Below are 16,237 nucleotides of genomic sequence, written 5' to 3' on the forward strand. Positions count from 1 at the left end.
TGCTCCATCAAATCATTAATTATTTAAAATAACAGGAAAGAGCAAGATAAACTCTCCAGACTTGACATCCTCAGAGCCTGCTGTTTATGATACTCTCTGGGGCCTTGTGGAGACCAGGGTTTCCATCTCCCCTCTGGCAGAAGCAAGGATCAAACCTAGCTTTCCCCCTTCCTGGGGGAGGATGCTCTTCCCGCTGAGCTATTGTTCAACAGAAGGCTTCCCCTTTATGCAGACGGAGCTTATGTTTGCTTTCCTATGAGATAAGGTGTTGGGTTTTTTGTTTTTAATTCGATTTGAACAAAAGGAAAACAAAACACACATCCAAAGCTCTGAGACCAGCAGCTAGCCCCAGATCCACACCTCATCTGTTCAGGTGCTCAGGGTCTACCTCCCCATTTCACAGTCAGGCAGGCCAAGCCCTGCTCGTGGTCCCTGCAGCGGGTCAGCTGCCCCAGCACAGCTCTTGGCTACAGAGACCTCTGCTGCGTTGAGATGGAAACCATCGGCTCAGCCTTGCTGTTCCCAGCCTGGAAAGCAGCTCTGGTGTCCCTGTGCGAGGTGTAGCCGTGCCCATAGAGGGACAATTCTGAAGCAGCAGAGTCCCTGCATCTCCGCATTCCCATGGGACACCGCCTGCACCTCCCACCATGTGCAGACACCCTGAGCTCTCTCGCCGGAGCAGCACAGACCCTCCCGAGCGTCCCTGGGACAGGGAAGTCCCCCAGAACTGGCGTCCGCACACGGATCAGCCCTGGAGGTGGCTGCTCGCAGCAGATGAACGGCACTGGCACCCTCGTGTGGCTGCCGGGATAAGCTGGTGCTGGCAGCCAAACCCACGGCACCGCAGGACCGGGAGCATCTCTGGAGCGTCACAAGGACCATGTCTGTAGGGCGGCATGATGCCGGGAGGGAATACAAATCCGATGTCACCTCTCCTACCCTGTGATCTTTCTGCAGCCTGATCCGCTTTGCTGTCTTGGCCACAGGAGGCACCAAATTCCTGCCCTTTATGACTGAAGCTCCTGCCTCTCAGTCCTGCCCATCCTGGGGTTGCAGAACAGGTCATTCCTTTCTCCTTGCACCACCTTCCTGTGCATTTGAGGACCAACAAACAGCATTTATTCAGTCAACCCAAGCAACTCCATATCCATGGCCAGACTGAGTGCCAGTGAATACAAGGAAAGTGACAAAATGCAAGGAGTAGGGGCGACCTGAGTGCCACACAAACTGTGTACAGGGAGAAAGCTATGGGTCCAGACCCACACCAGAGACATTGCACAGTCTGAGTGTAAATGGCTGTGCCAGAACAAGTGGCCCCTGCGTATCTCCAGGGAAGATTTGCTGCCAGGAGAGCTGCTGTCAACAGGCAGCAGCCTCTCTCCAGCCTGGCGACAGACAACACTGACAGGATCCAACACTGACAGGATCAAACACCCAGCTTTGTAATTTTTCAGCAGTAATATTTTTGGCAGTAATATTTTCACAGAATCACATAATGGTTTGGCTTGGAACAGATCTCAAAGCCCTTACAGTTCCAAGCCCCCTGCCATGGGCAGGGACACCTCCCGCTGCATCAGATTGCTCAAAGCCCCATCCAGCCTGGCCTTGAACACCTCCAGGGATGGGGCAGCCACCGCTGCTCTGGGCAACCTGGGCCAGGGCCTCACCACACTCACAGTAAAATATTTCTTCCTAAGATCTCATCTAAATCTCCCCTCTTTCAGCTTAAAATCCCTTCCCCTTGTCCTGTCCCCGCACTCCCTGACAAAGGACTCATCCCAGCTTTCCTGTAGCCCCCTTTAAGTACTGGAACATTACTTTAATATATATATATTTTTCTGCCTAGCTCAGACCTCTGTGAATCAGATGTGATCCCATCCCCAGCCTCAGCTTAGTCACCGCCTGGTTCCCTCTTCCACATATGAACAAAATGGGCAAGAAAATTAAAAGACAAACCCAGACCCATATGCCAAAATAGGAGAATTAACTAAAATTCTGGGTGAAGTGTTTAAAAAAAACCAAACAACTGGATGAAGAGCACTTCTAACCCTCCTGCACCTGCTGCTGAGTGGGAGCATGTGGGATGGGAGCACCCAATTCCCAGGGAATGCCAGACCCTGAATGCTGATTTTGGGAAGAAAAATAATCGACCATACACCCTATATTTCACACATAATAGAATCATAGACTTACAGAATCATAGAATGGTTTGGGTTGGAAGGGGCTTTAAAAATCATCCAGTTCCAGACCCCCTGCCACGGGCAGGGACACCTCCTCCCAAATTCATTGGGAAACAGAATTAAACCATTCACAGCCTTAAAGTCACAGTGAGGTGGGCAGGCACAGTGATATAAAGCCCCCTCACTGAAATGGCAGTAACTGGATTTTCCCCCTCAAATCATCCCCAGACGGCCCCAAAACACTGCGTTTGTCCAAAAGGGGATTTATTTTAATAGAATAGAATCACAGAATCACTAGGTTGGAAAAGACCTTTAAAATCATGGAGCCCAACCGTACCTGTACACTACTAAACCATTTCCCTGAGCACCTACCCATCCTTTAAACGCCGCCAGGGCTGGGAACGCCACCGCCCCCCTGGGCAGCCTCTGCCAGCGCCTGAGAACCCCGTCGGTGAAGAAGTTTTCACTCATGTCCAATCTGAACGTCCCCTGGCGTAGCTTGAGGCCCTTCCCTCTCGCCCTATCACCTATCGCTTGGGCAAAGAGACCCACCCCCGCCTCTAATCGTGCTCCTTTTCCCTTTAAATCCCGGTTCGAGGCGGGGCTGCCGGAGCCGGCGGGATGGGGGATGCTCTGGAGGGCGGCAGCCGTGAGTGGGGGCGAGGCGGCGGGGGGTGGTGCTCGAAGGGAGGATAAAAGGGGTTAAAAATCCATTCAGAGCAGGCAAGGTGTATAGCCTGAGGCGAGGATGGAGACAGCTCTCCTCCCCACAACCCCCCTGAAGCATCTTGTACAGCTAAGATGCTGCAGCTTGGAGGATGAGAGCTCCTCCTCTCTGCCTGCAGCTCCCTGAAAGGAGGTTGTAGCGGGGGTGGGGGGTGGTCTCTTCTTCCGAGGGATGAGAGGAAATGGCCCCGAGTTGCACCAGGGGAGATTTAGAGGTGGTATCAGGAAAAAATTCCTCACTGAAAGGGTTCTCGGGCTCGGGCAGAGGCTGCCCAGGGGGGTGGTGGAGTCACTGTCCCTGGAGGGGTTTAAAAAACACGTGGATGAGATGCTCGGGTTCAGTAGTGGACAGGCACGGTTGCGCTCGGTGATCTTAAAGGTCTTTTCCAACCGAGCTATTCTAGGATTCTATTAAAATCCACTCCAGAGCAGGCTAGGTGTATAACCTAGGCAAGGATTGAGATTGCTTTCCCCCTAAGGCACCCTATCTGTACCCCTAAGATGCCGCTGTTGTGATTTGGCCCCTTTTATCAACCAGTCCCTGATGATACCGGGCTGTCTCTGTGTCCTGCAGCCTCAGGTAGAGCCCAGGCGATGGTCTTAGCACGTTTCCTTGTATGCGTTTTCATCTGTTTTACTGCTTTTTAAATCTCTTATATAATAAACTGGTGCATTGCACTGAGGATAAACCACTTCAGTTGTTTTTCATGCTGCTTGGGATAGCTGTATTTGTGTTCAGAACGATAAGGTATGAATTACCCTGAAACGTGAGCTCAAAAGAGAAGGGAAGACTGCTAAATATCTGCTGAAATGCCACTGTTACACAGGTGCATGCAATGATGAGCAGCGTGTTTGCATTTATGGGGCTGGCTGTGCGGGTGTGGACACTGAGTAGGAGACTCAGACTGTCAAGTGTTTTCCCATGTGTTGCTGAAAATAAACAAACTGTAGTTTCTACAGCTTTCACAATGCAAGGTTTGTTACCAGATCATCAGGTATAGGACAGAATAAGTCAAGAGGCAGCTTGGCATCTCTTGACAATGCTGCCTTATGCAATCATAAAATGTAAGAACACGTTTCTGTCACCAGGAGAGCAGGGGGAACAACGTCTCTGTAATTGAAATATAGGGGTTTACTCCACTGACCAGAGATAAGCATTTGCAAGGTGGTAGTATGTGTGTAGCCATTGGTATTAATAATTATGATAAACCGCACAGCTTTTTCTCAAGTTCTGCTGGGATTTCCTCTCAGCTGAAGGGGCTGTGCAGTGTGGAAATGCAGTCCTGTTAACACACCTGACCAGAAGAGAAAAGAGTCTCAATATGCAATACAGAAAATCCTGTTCCTGCAGAAATCAGTGTCCAAATTCTGCTGCCTTCAGTGAAGCAGCAGGTCCAACACTCTTGAATGAGTTTGTCTGATAAAAAGATTTGTGTTATTTGTGATTTTCTTGAGCTAATAATTTTTGTTCGAAGGTAAGAGGAACAGGAATTGGAGGATGAGGTTATACCTCTGCTGCCCTAAAAGCCCACAATAGGGATGCTTTCCTTCTGTGCACTCCAGAAATAAATGGGGTAGTACTATTTAGACAGAAAGTCTCTTATCCCCTTGTGGTGGTATGGGAACAGTAATATGTTTCAGTGTCTCTTGTATGGCATATGATTAGTGTCTAGTTGATGCATTGATGCAAAGTGAAGCTGCATTGAGCTCTTGCTACCCTCAAACTGTAGCCTGAGATGTGCAGAAACACAGAAGAGAGTAGAGCATCCAAGACAGCTCTCCAGTGGGCTGTGATAGGCTGAGGGTCTGCCTCAAATACCTCTTGAAAGAATTCAGCACTCAGGCAGAAGCTGAGACCAATAAAACTGATACCAGCCTTGCCAAAAACCTTGAGAACCTGCCTGTGGGGCTGTGGCAGGCCCAGAGTCACAGCCTTGTTCTCCTTTCTTGGCAGGAAGGTTTGTTTGATCAAGAAGCTTGCTGGGGCAAGGCCCAGCATGGAGAGTAAACACCCTTAAATTGTGCCTAACTGTGCAGGACAAATTTTGCCAGTTATGATAAATTATGCCCAGAACTGCCACAGTCTATTAAGAGATGCAACACTAATTACAGGCCAGGCTAGCAGGTTTTTGCTGCTTAGCTGATTTATGTTGCCTGGAGGGTCAACAGCAGAACCATGTGTAAAGGTCTCCTTGTAGAGCAGCAGTATGTAAGTGGAAGGATAGAGGAAAGGGACCATGTCATCTGCCTGAGCCCTCACACCAGCTCTTGGCCTCAGAGGATGCCCAGAGGACACGGACCTTATGGATGAAAAAGTTTTGTGTCTGGAGCAAACCCATGCAAGGAAAGATGGTGATTTAGAAGAGAAGCTGGTAGTAGAAGAGCATTGATATGACACAGGGGTACTTAGGGAAGGGGAGATAGTGGAAGAGGACAAATCTAGCAAGTATGCCAACATGTCTAGTGCTGGGATTCTTCCTGGAAGAATCTGCAGTCAGCCTGCCTTGAAGCCCCAGGGGCTGGTGAGGTGAAGGGGAGGTTTGTTGGGAGCATGCTGCTCCATGCTTCTTGCCAGCACTGTTTTAATGCCTGTTCTTCTGTCTCTGCTGCAGTGCTTCATTCAGAGAAGGAATTCCATGATGCTGCAAAGCGTAATGACACAGCCAGGATGGAGGAGCTAATCAGGAGAGGGGTCGATATCAAAGCCAAAACCAATGTAAGTCCTGGGATTTTCTGCCCCTAAGCTGCAGAGCTGTGTGTTCCAGAACTGCGGCTCCCTAAAGCTGTTCTTCTCATTAGCTGTTCAATGGGTCAAAGATTTAAAATACACTGCCCAGTGCTAAACAGTGCTTGTGGTAACTGAGCAGTTTCACAACACACTGAAACCCGCAGCACTGTCAGCATGGCTGCGCTGGAAAGCTCTAAGTGCTAAGAGAAGGTGATTTATGGTTCCCCTTGAAACACATGTGCCAGATACTCATGGCTGCAATTAAAGGCTTTACTTTTGCTGTCTCTGTATGCCAAACTTTGGGACTAACTCAGTTCCTGGTGCAGGTCTCCCCTTGTTAACCGGTAGGTTCTTGGAAATATGGGATTGCACCCATCCCTACTGTTATGACTCTGTCATAATATCAATTTGTCCATCCATGGCCAGCAATATTTCTCATTCTTGTGCTGTCATTATAGTCAGTTTCTGAGTAGAAGGTGATTGGCACCTGTCTGCCTGACAAGAGAGCAAAGAGGCAGAGGCCTATGTCCAAAGAAAAAACTTGCACCATATGAGAAATTATGACTCCGTGGATGGCAAAGGAGGTTTGGGCTTTCAGGAAGTCTAATGGATACACATGTAGTCTGTGTCCGTCAACCTTCCCCCTCTCCTTCCAGATGGACCGGACTGCCCTGCACTGGGCTGCGGGAGCAGGGAGTGTGGATGCTGTGCGACTGCTCCTGGACCATGATGTCCTGGTGGATGATGAAGACAGTGTATGAAGGCAAATCTCCCTTGCATGTCCTGTGAATGTTTTCTGTGTTGGGGGAGCACTGGGGACTTCACCTTAGCCCTGGATGGGTGGCACTGGGGACTGCAGTGCTTGGGGGAATCTATGGCCTCCCTGCCGAGGCAGGTGGAGTGTCTTTCTGGAGCAAGCTTTATTTTCTTATGTCTGTGCTCTGTCTTTTGGCCTTTTCCAGGCATGCACAGTGACTGGGAAGTAGGCTTATAGAATCTGTGAGGTTTTCTGTATAGCACGGGGAAGCTTGACTTCTTCTGGATGTTGTTGTTGGGTCTTGTGGGAAAACAGTGACAGCCAGCAAGTTCTCTCTTCCCCCGTAGCAACCAGGCTAATAAGCACCATTGACTAGGAAGTGTCAATCAAGAGGCAGATCTCTTCTCAGCTGCTGTGAACATCTGTGGCAGGAATAATAGCAATTGGAGAAACTGGGGCTAAAAAAAAATCTGAGGGAGGAGCAAAAATATTTGGCAAATTTCATGAAGCTGGAGGAACAGCTTCCTTCCAGGATGGGGGTGCTGTTGGCTGCAGTTTAGCTGTATATCTCTTCTTTTTCACCCAGTTTGGAATGAATCCGCTTCTCCTGTCTGCCTGGTTTGGCCACCTCCGCGTCCTGCAGATCCTAGTCAATGCTGGGGCCAAGATTAACTGTGTCAATAAGGTGAGAGAGTCTCCCTGCGTGGGTCCATCATGCAGCTCTTGTCAGTGACGGGGTGAGAGACAGAGGCTTACCCCTGAGCTAAGGTAATTGTGCATGGCAGCCTCTGCTGTGGAGACAGTCATCTGCATTACTGCTATATTACTAATACTGGTGTAATAATTGTAGCAATAGACATGTACATGGCTTTCTCAGCTCAGGTTTGTATAGTGCTGAGGTGAAAGGTGTTATAGACTTGAGAAATGGGTTATCTCCTCTCCAGAATGGCAAAAACCTGCTCCACTGTGCTGCTCAGAGAGGACACATCCGGGTGATGGAGTTCATCATGGAGGACCTGGAGGACATGTGTGTGGATAAGACAGACAAGGTAGAAAGGCTTTTTATGGCTTTGTTTCATGAGGTCTGATCTTGCTCTGCTGAGCTTAGCAGGAATGCTAATCTTGGGAAGAAATTTGGAGTCAGATGCTACTCTCTGAGACCCAAGGGTATCCCATATAGCTGCTGGCCCTCCAATAGAAAGGGGTTTAGGAATGCTGAGGATTCTGGCATTGATCAAGCTTTGGTAGCCAAGGCTTCCAAATACAGCTTTTTGCAGAATGAATTCAGGAATTTCAGTGTCCTCCATTTGTGCAGTTGATGCTCCAGGGTGTATTGTAGGTAAGCGATAACCAAGGAAAACCCACTTCCAGCGTGTTCCAGCATTAACTGATCTGTTTCTGAAGACAGCATAGGAACACACAGGAGCTGACACACACTCTTTTCCACTTCCTGGTTTCATGGATCTCTGATGCTTGGGAGTTAAGCGAGGCGATAAGAGCTGCCTTTCCTCAAAAAGAGACTCTAACTCACTCCATAACTGGGGTCTCAGATGTTAATTCTTTTTCCTTAGTTGTTTTTAGTGAACTATTTATTATCCTCTATCTATATTAAATAAAGACTGAAAGAATCTATTCTTCTGTGTTTGGCAAGCACATGGAGTTGTCAGCCCCAGTGGGTAGTTCTATTCATCTTGTTTTGATAGGGTTGTCCCAAGTGTAAAGCAGAATGGAAGTTCACAGCAGAAAAAAGATAACTATTTTGGAGTACAGCACTTTACCCCCCTGTGGACTGGGTTATTGCCCAAGGCATTATTATATTGCTTGCAGCAGATGACCTAATCTTATGCTTTCTGAGCTTTTCTTGGACTGTTTTTCTTTGTTTTCTTTCAAAGATGGACAGGACAGCATTTCACCTAGCTGCAGAGTCTGGGCAGCTGGAGGTGGTGGAGTTCCTGATTCAACTGAGTTGTTCTCACAGTGCCAAAGACAAGGTACGAGCATAAAAACACACACAGGGAGGTGAAGTCCATGGCTTAGAGGCTGTGAAAGTCAGGAAACAGGATACCAAGTGAGGCTCATGCAGGCAAGTTGTCTGCAGCTGTAATGGTGGCTGTGGTATGCCAGGGCTTTTCTTCTCTATCCACTTGCAAACACTTCGCACCTCAGTCTGTGCTGCGTTTCTCTCAAGGGCTTTCAGACAGGATGCACAATACAGGATACACTGTGATACGTACATGTATGAAGTGACCTTTACTTTCAGGAAGAAAATACAGCATTGCATTTAGCTGCTAAAAATGGACATCTCTCTGTGCTGCAGAAGATTATAGATGTTGGAGTGGACCTTGACGAAAAGAACTTAGTAAGTACATTTAAATTAAATGAAAATCATATCAGCTGCGCACTTTCCCTCCCTGGAAATACTGTCCTGCCACAGTCATCCAGCTGAATAGTCAGTATGAACAGGAGAGGTTTAGCAAACAGCTGATTTTATCTAAAGCATATGTGTGTAAATGCAGGTCACGCTTGCAGAGTATCAATGAAAGGCAACGTCCTCATTGAACCTACATCCAATTCTGAAGTGTTGCCTTTTCTTGCTGTATCTGCTGACCTACCTTATCACTCCATCTAATCTCCCTTTTTCTCCCTGACCCTTGTACATTCAAGTGCCTAAATGGTTATTGAGTGTCTTTTAAACTAAATTTCACTGTGCTTTATGGTGTTGACTTAGTCACTGAACATACGGACCTTCTGTTTTGAGATCTCTGTCAGACCTGCTTGGGAAAATTATGTGACTGGAACACAGTTAATGATTTATATAGCAAATATTGGCTTAGTAACACTGTTGTTTATTCCAGGGCACACTCCCAATTAAGTTTATCAACAGTTTTTTAAATCTTATTTGGTTACTGGCTTTTAAAGTGTATTTGATTGCGATTAAGACCTGAAAGAAAGGGGAAGCCACCTTCTGTGTTAACTGTGATAGCATTTGTCTTCCCCTAGATGAGCTGCCCTTTGTACAAAGGGCAATAATAAAACCAGATTAAACCACTTAGGAATTCTGCCTATTTCTGTTTTCTTGTAAAGAAATGAGCTGCAGCACTCAGAAGGGAGAACCAGTGGCTGAAGGCTATGGGTTTCCAGTTCTGCTTGTGGCTGTTTCTGGGCTGCTCCAGGAAAATGGTCATTGTCCACCTGAAATTCCTTTTTGTTTGCCAGTGTGCTGAAAGAGGGAAAAGATGGTAAATAGAGAGTCTGTCTTGTGGCCCATGGTTGAGCTGTTCCCAGTGGCATAAGGACAAAACAGTGCTCTGATATGTCAGTGGCAGATAATTGTGTCCTTTATCTTCCTAGCAATCTTACTGGCCCTCAGAATTGATATTTTAAGATGTCATGGATTGAGAAGACAGGGTAGAGGCTTGCTTATTCTGCAGCTCTGTCTTGGCTTCATCTACAGAAATGCTGCTTGTCTTCTTTTCTGCCTTGTCCAGGAAGGACTCACGGCTCTGCACTTGGCTGCTGAGGGGGGTCACAGCAATTGTGTGAAGTTGCTCTTGGAAGCAGGTGCTGATGTCAATGCCCAAACCCAGGTAAGCTCTGGGGAGGTGATTCCATTTCCAGATACTACTTTGTGGACTTTTGCCCAGACCTGTGGCCTCCCAGGGAGGGTACCCATTATCACGTGAGGCCCTGTGGAACCCAGCACTTCAGACACAGCGCAGGGAGCCCAGAGGAAAGTACACATGTTTTTGTACAGAGAGGCTCCCTGGAACCGTTTAGGCTGTGGAGACAATCTCTATGAATCTGTCAGTACAGGGGCAAAGGGTTCTTGCATGAGGGAAGTAGGGAGATATCTGTGGACAGTCTGTAATAACTGCAGCCTCTGAGAAGAAACTTTGACTAATAGCAATCTCTTCTCTTGTGCATCTCAGAAGAAGATGAATTGTCTTCATTACGCAGCGCTGCATGGTTATGAGGTGATAGCCAGGATCCTTATGGATGCAGGAATCAACACAGATGCTGTTAATCATGTAAGTCCCGCTTAATGCTCTCATCACTTACAAAAAGGCAAAGCCAGTTTGTGGAGTTGTTTAAAAGCACAAAGCAACCCTGCAAGGACCAACGCTGCTGTGAGGTCTGTGCTTATGGGGCAGTATCCACATTCCACGCCCTGTCCAGGCTGGCAACTGTCTTAGAATAAGACGTGCTGTGCACAGCATGGTCCTTTTGGTGCCGTGAGCCAAGCTTTTCCTAACCTCAGGGTGTTCTTTCCACAGCAAAATGCATCAGCCACACACATTGCAGTACTGCAGAATTTCCCAGCCATGGTAAAGCTCTTCATTGAGGCAGAGTGTGACCTCGACATTCCAGATAATGTAAGTCTGCAGCTCCTATTCTTTGTATTTGAAATGCAAGCCAGTTTCATGGGGAATTTGGTCACCTTGGGGACAGGATTAAAGAGGGAGTGCTTTAAAATGGGGAAAAAGTGAAAGCACAACTTGGGAAACATGAAACCTGTGAAATGATTCAGAGTGTTGCAATGAAGTAATCGCTTGATGGCATTCAACACGTGGGCTGAGCCATGTCCCTGGGACCTGTGCGCAGCATCATTGCATAGTCAGGCTCTCTCCTTCCTGCTGGAAGCAAGTGGGAGAAATTTCAGGACAGAAGATATTCAACAAAATGTTTGGGGGGGCTGAGAATGGGAGGCAAGCCTGGAGGTAGCTGGCTGTCTCACCAAAGTGTAATTTTGTGAATGAGGGGTTTTGTGTAGGTTGCTTGTATTGTTTTGGTTAATGTTTGTTCTTGTAGTGATGTTTTCTCCTGATGACACCATAAAATTGCCACATTGTGTTTGATTTTGGCTGTTTCCATTAAACAGTCCCAAGGTGCACATAGTTTACAGTGCATACACATTAAGCCGGACCTGGTTTCCAGGAACAAAGAATTGGCATGGGTCCTTTCCTCTCTTGGCCAAATGCTCTGCTTACGGAACTTGTTTTAATAGCAGGAAATAATATAGTCATATAGGTGACCCTAGGGAGCTTTGTGGAACTGAAGAGGTTCTTTCTTCAGACTGAAACATTATCAAGGAATCTTTCTAGTGCTAGTGTTAAGACATGGACAGACCAGTTCTACTCAGCCTGAGGAACCCAACTTCAGTATGAGGTAGGAGGGTGCTTGGCCCTCAGTTTAAAAAGGGGTAGAGGGGAAAGAAGGGCAGAGCAGACAGCGTTCTTACAGCGCTTCCTCCTAGTATCATTCTGTCCTATCCTTCTAGCCTTGGCCTTCTCTGAAACGTAGTCCTTTCACCTTCCTTCCACAGAGGCAGCAGACCTCGCTCCACATTGCTGCAGAGCATGGCAGGCAGGACATCGCTGAGATGATTCTTATTGCAGGAGTTAATCTGAAGCTAACAGACAAGGTAAATGTCTCCATGGCTCGAGCAGATTCTGTGTGGGTATGGAGGGAAAATACAGATGGCCTTTGCCAGTTTTTCATAATTTTCAGGGAAGGCTAGTAATAATATTAAAATCTGGATATTTCCAGGGAGGAGGCCTTGAAACACTGCTGCATGGGTTATTTTGATGTGTTTTTCAGGAAAGAAGTGACTGGTTCTTAAGAAGGTAGAATAAAATTCTCACAATGAGCAAATTTTTACTCCCCTTAAAGTCGTTCTAGTTCCTTCTTCTACTTGTGCTATCATGCAAATTATTTGAGAAGATATTTGGTATTAATGAAAAACAGTATCCTCAAGAATTACAGCACACATGTTTTAATAGGTTAAAAGTATCTGGTGTATTTCTGGCACTGGTGTCCAGTGGTTTTGCCTTCTGATTAAATCAACAAAAGGAATTCTAGAGGAATCAGGCAAGTTGTGTGCGGCATGGAAGCGCATGGTATGTGCCTAGAAAATGGTGAAAGGGGTTTGGGTGGAAGTTAAAATAGTGTCTGCCATTTGCAGTGGATTAAACCACAAACGGCCTCGAAGTCACCTGGCTGAAATGGCCTTCAGCCTTAGTGCATGTTTGCCACCTTCCAGCAGTGTGTTGAACCACTGTGGGACTCAGGCAGGAAACACATTAACACTTTTCTGTATGAAATTGTGTTTCTGCTCACATCTGAGGCTAGAACCATTGTGACTGGCATATGTGGTGCCTATAAAATTGACAAGGTTATGTAAACCATTTCAGTTTCATGTGTCAGCAAACCTGCTGTGCCAAAGGTATGAAATGTCTTGGACTGTAGTGTTGAGCTGGTCCTTTGGCTGCACCCAGGGTGCTGGGAGCTTGAAAGCACCCTGCCATCCACCGTGGGTTGTAGGATGCTTTCCCTGACAAATGAGCAGATCCCCTGTGGCAACAGATGCTGCAGAGCAGAGAAAGTTATACCCCATGCGCTGCACACCGTAGCTTGAAGCTAGCTCACATCCCAGGTGTTTACAAGTGTAGGACAGGGGTCTTTCCTACTGCTGGGAGCGTTGCTCAATAGGGCATCCTGCCTGCCACTGCAGATTGCCGAGTGGGCTTGGAGATTGTGTCTCCTAAATGTACAAGGTCTCTTCCCACTCATTTTTCCCCTTCTAATTTCAGCAGGGGAAAACATCTCTGGATGTCGCTGCCCGAGGCAATCACATCAACCTGGCAGACATGATTATTAAAGCCGATCGGTTTTACAAATGGGAAAAGGTGAGCAGCTGGCGCTGCCTTCCTCTGTGCTGTGCAGGGCAGATGTGGCTTTATCATCTCCTTTGAGACTCCATGTCACCAGCTGTCAAAAGGAAGAGAAATGCAGGGTATCCTGTGGCAGCCTGACCTCTACTTTCATCACCTTGCTTAAGAAAAACAAAAGTCTTCACGATGCCAAATACACCTCCTCAAGGCTTTCCTTATTTTAAACCCCCCCTCCCCACTTTCCTTATTTAAAAAAAAAACCCTGTTGTTAAAAGCCCCAGGCTGTGCTGAAGGGAACAGGGATTATTTCCAAGGATTCTTTGGCAGATGTTCCCAAAGCCCTGTAGAAGGGAGGGGGATAGCATTAGCTCCTTTTTCCCAGCAGGAGAAATTGAAGCAGGACAATTCTTGACACAAGGTCACCAAATGGGATGTGAGGTTTTTCAAAAGTGTAAGGAGACACCTTGTGCAAACAGAGTGATCAGCTCTTGGAGTCCTACAGCCACCTTCCCTCTCAAACTGGGGCTGTTCCTCCTGTACCTCCCAGTGTAGCCCAGCAGGCTTTCTCTTCCAAGGCTCTGTGTGCAAGGCGCAACTACTCAGCCCCACTCCCCCATCTGAAATCCTGCCTACCCCAAACCTGTGCCCAAGCTTATCTGAGCAGAGATTGAGCTGCAAGTACAGCCAAACGTTGCATCCCTTGCATCTTTGCAAGACTTTGGGTATCCTCCTGTACCAGGAGGAAGGAAAGGAGGGCATATGCTGGTGGCTCAGGCATAGGTTCAGGAGGAACACGGTGTATGTCAGGCCCTTGTGCGGGATTCCTGCACAGCCCTAGGGAAAGTCGTTTAGCTTCCTTGCAGTCTGGAGTGTACGGGAGGCGAGCACGTGCCTGTATTGCAGGGGAGCAAGGAGACTGAATTAAATGATTCTGCCTACAAGCCCCAGATAAAAGGCACTGTAGAAATGCAAATTGTGATCCACATGGGCTTCCACAGCAAAGCTCCTGTTAACAATGTTTGTTAACATGAATGATTAGAACAGAGTGAGATGAGAATAAAGGGAATTAAAATAAACACGCTGTGCCAGAATGAACTCACAGCAACCTGCAGAGCTGAGGCTGTGGGTGGCTGCAGACTGAGAGGTACATACGTGGCATCCCAACTGAAACCTGTCTTCTGGCTTTGCAGGACAATCTGAACAGCGACTCCGACTCCTGGGTAGCAAAGGACTTGACTTTCAAGCAAGATCACAGGCTGGAAACACAGCACATTCGCTCAGTGATGTGGAGATTAGCTACCAAGTACCTCAGACCTGGGGAATGGAAGAAGCTGGCACATTACTGGAAATTCACTGATGCCCACATTAGGGCCATTGAGCAACAATGGACAGGTATAAAACACTGCCCAGTTACTTTCCATCCTTCACTTGGATTTTTTCTAGGAGATAGGTCTGCAGTAATGGCAAAGCATGAAATAAAAACAGCTTGCTTATTTGAAACAACCAATAGATTAGATTAAAAATCCTGATTTTAGTGAATGTGGAGTTATCTCTGCACTGGAATTGTCTAGCTGTAAAGCGCACAAGCATGGGAGTTAGTGATTCATTGCTCACTTCTGAAGTGCTTACCAGACCTGTGAGTTCTGGCTGCAATCCTTGTTGTATAGGATGGCAGAAACTTGCCAAGTTTATTTTTTTTTTCTTTAAAGGAGCTGAACTGAGGAGGCAGTGAAGCCCCATTTAGAATTTAAGAGAGATGTTAGGAGAAGCGGGTTCAGAGTTCCAGGAACAGATCACAGCTGGTTTGGTTACTGTAAGGACTCCTGCAGCGTGCATGATGCTGAGCTGTGCTTTGAAGGCAGAAATTCTGTATTACCATAAACAGCTGCTTTGGAGGCCAAAGCTCATTTGTGGCTGACTCCATTAAGTTTAAGGTTAATGCAGCAATCACACCACAACTGGGAATTAAGATAAACTGTACTTTAGAGCATCCTAATAAAATCCAAAGAGGAGGGAGTAGTGTCCCCACCCACCAGTTCAGCAATCAGCTCCATCAAGGCTGTGCACTGCAACTGCAGGATTTCATTTGTGGTTTGGTCTTGCCAGGTACTAAAAGCTACAGGGAGCATGGCCACAGAATGTTGCTTATCTGGCTCCATGGTGTGATCGTGGCAGGTGAAAATCCTGTCAAGGGATTGTATGAAGGCCTTGTGGGGATTGGAAGAAGAGATTTAGCAGGTAATACTTCTGTCTTCCTTCAAATAATGCACAGCGAGCACTGCCTGAATTCTGTGGTTAAACAACATGCACAGAGGGAAACTTCAGCCAAGCCAGTTCACACAAGCTGGAAAATGCTCTGCCCTGCCCCCTTGCTACCATTATGCTGCATTTCTTCCTTTTATTTTGATATATTAACAGACCCGTGCCACAGCTTCGTGCTTGCCATGCAGTGGAATGTTCTCTCTTCTTTTACAGAAAGCATTCGGAAAAAGGCAAATGCAGACCCTGCCTCTCCCCGGAGGTGCACAGCGATGTAACAGTGGGAGGGCACCCACAGTTCCTCCAGCTGCCCCATCTGCAGCTCTGCCTCCAGCTGTGGGAGAAACACCTGCTCTGCTGCTCATCAGAGAGCAGCTGTGACTCAAGTGCTTCCTGTTGTAAACAGCTGCTGCTCCCTGTGTGCTCTGAAATGACAAAGGGTATCAGCAAATGCCAATAATGGTCTAAAATGCCTAAAAATTAGGCAGAAGGGAGATTGGCTTCAGCTCCTGCCTACGGTCTGGGTACTGCAAGGAGAGTACAGTGAGCGAGCCTCACTTGTATTGTGGATGTTGGGAAACACTACATGGCTCAGCTGGAACTTGTTTACATCACATTTTTGTGTATCAATTTTTAATTGTCAATTTTTTAAGTTATTGAGAGTAAAAGGTTTGTTTTCAGGCATGTTCTTTACTTACCTGGTTAGGGGTGTCTATCCCTTGTATCTTATGCGTTTATAACTTCCCTATTAGGGTGGGAACTTAAGAAAAGTCAAAGCTACCACAGGGACTTTTAGAACCTTGAGGCTTGTGATCTTCAACATTTTGACTCTACAAGGAATTTCTGAGCATGATGTTAGTGTACAATTACAAACTGTGTATGTTAACACATGTACTGGTTATAAGTCAAATAGGGA

General features: G+C 47.0%; 1 protein-coding gene across 1 annotated transcript; it reads left to right on the plus strand.

Moving 5' to 3' along the window:
* The first annotated feature begins 1,000 nt into the window (after positions 1-1,000).
* ANKDD1A (ankyrin repeat and death domain containing 1A) lies at positions 1,001-15,929 on the plus strand. The gene is made up of 15 exons (XM_069866501.1): positions 1,001-1,061; positions 5,519-5,622; positions 6,291-6,389; positions 6,978-7,076; positions 7,336-7,440; positions 8,284-8,382; positions 8,652-8,750; positions 9,880-9,978; positions 10,321-10,419; positions 10,666-10,764; positions 11,715-11,813; positions 12,982-13,077; positions 14,253-14,454; positions 15,169-15,300; positions 15,538-15,929. The coding sequence occupies exons 1-15, from the start codon at positions 1,010-1,012 to the stop codon at positions 15,597-15,599; spliced, it is 1,545 nt and encodes a 514-aa protein (XP_069722602.1). The 5' UTR covers positions 1,001-1,009; the 3' UTR covers positions 15,600-15,929.
* Positions 15,930-16,237: the final 308 nt, after the last annotated feature.

Source organism: Phaenicophaeus curvirostris, chromosome 12, assembly GCF_032191515.1.
Source record: "Phaenicophaeus curvirostris isolate KB17595 chromosome 12, BPBGC_Pcur_1.0, whole genome shotgun sequence".
In the NCBI taxonomy this organism is placed as follows: Eukaryota; Metazoa; Chordata; class Aves; order Cuculiformes; family Cuculidae; genus Phaenicophaeus; species Phaenicophaeus curvirostris.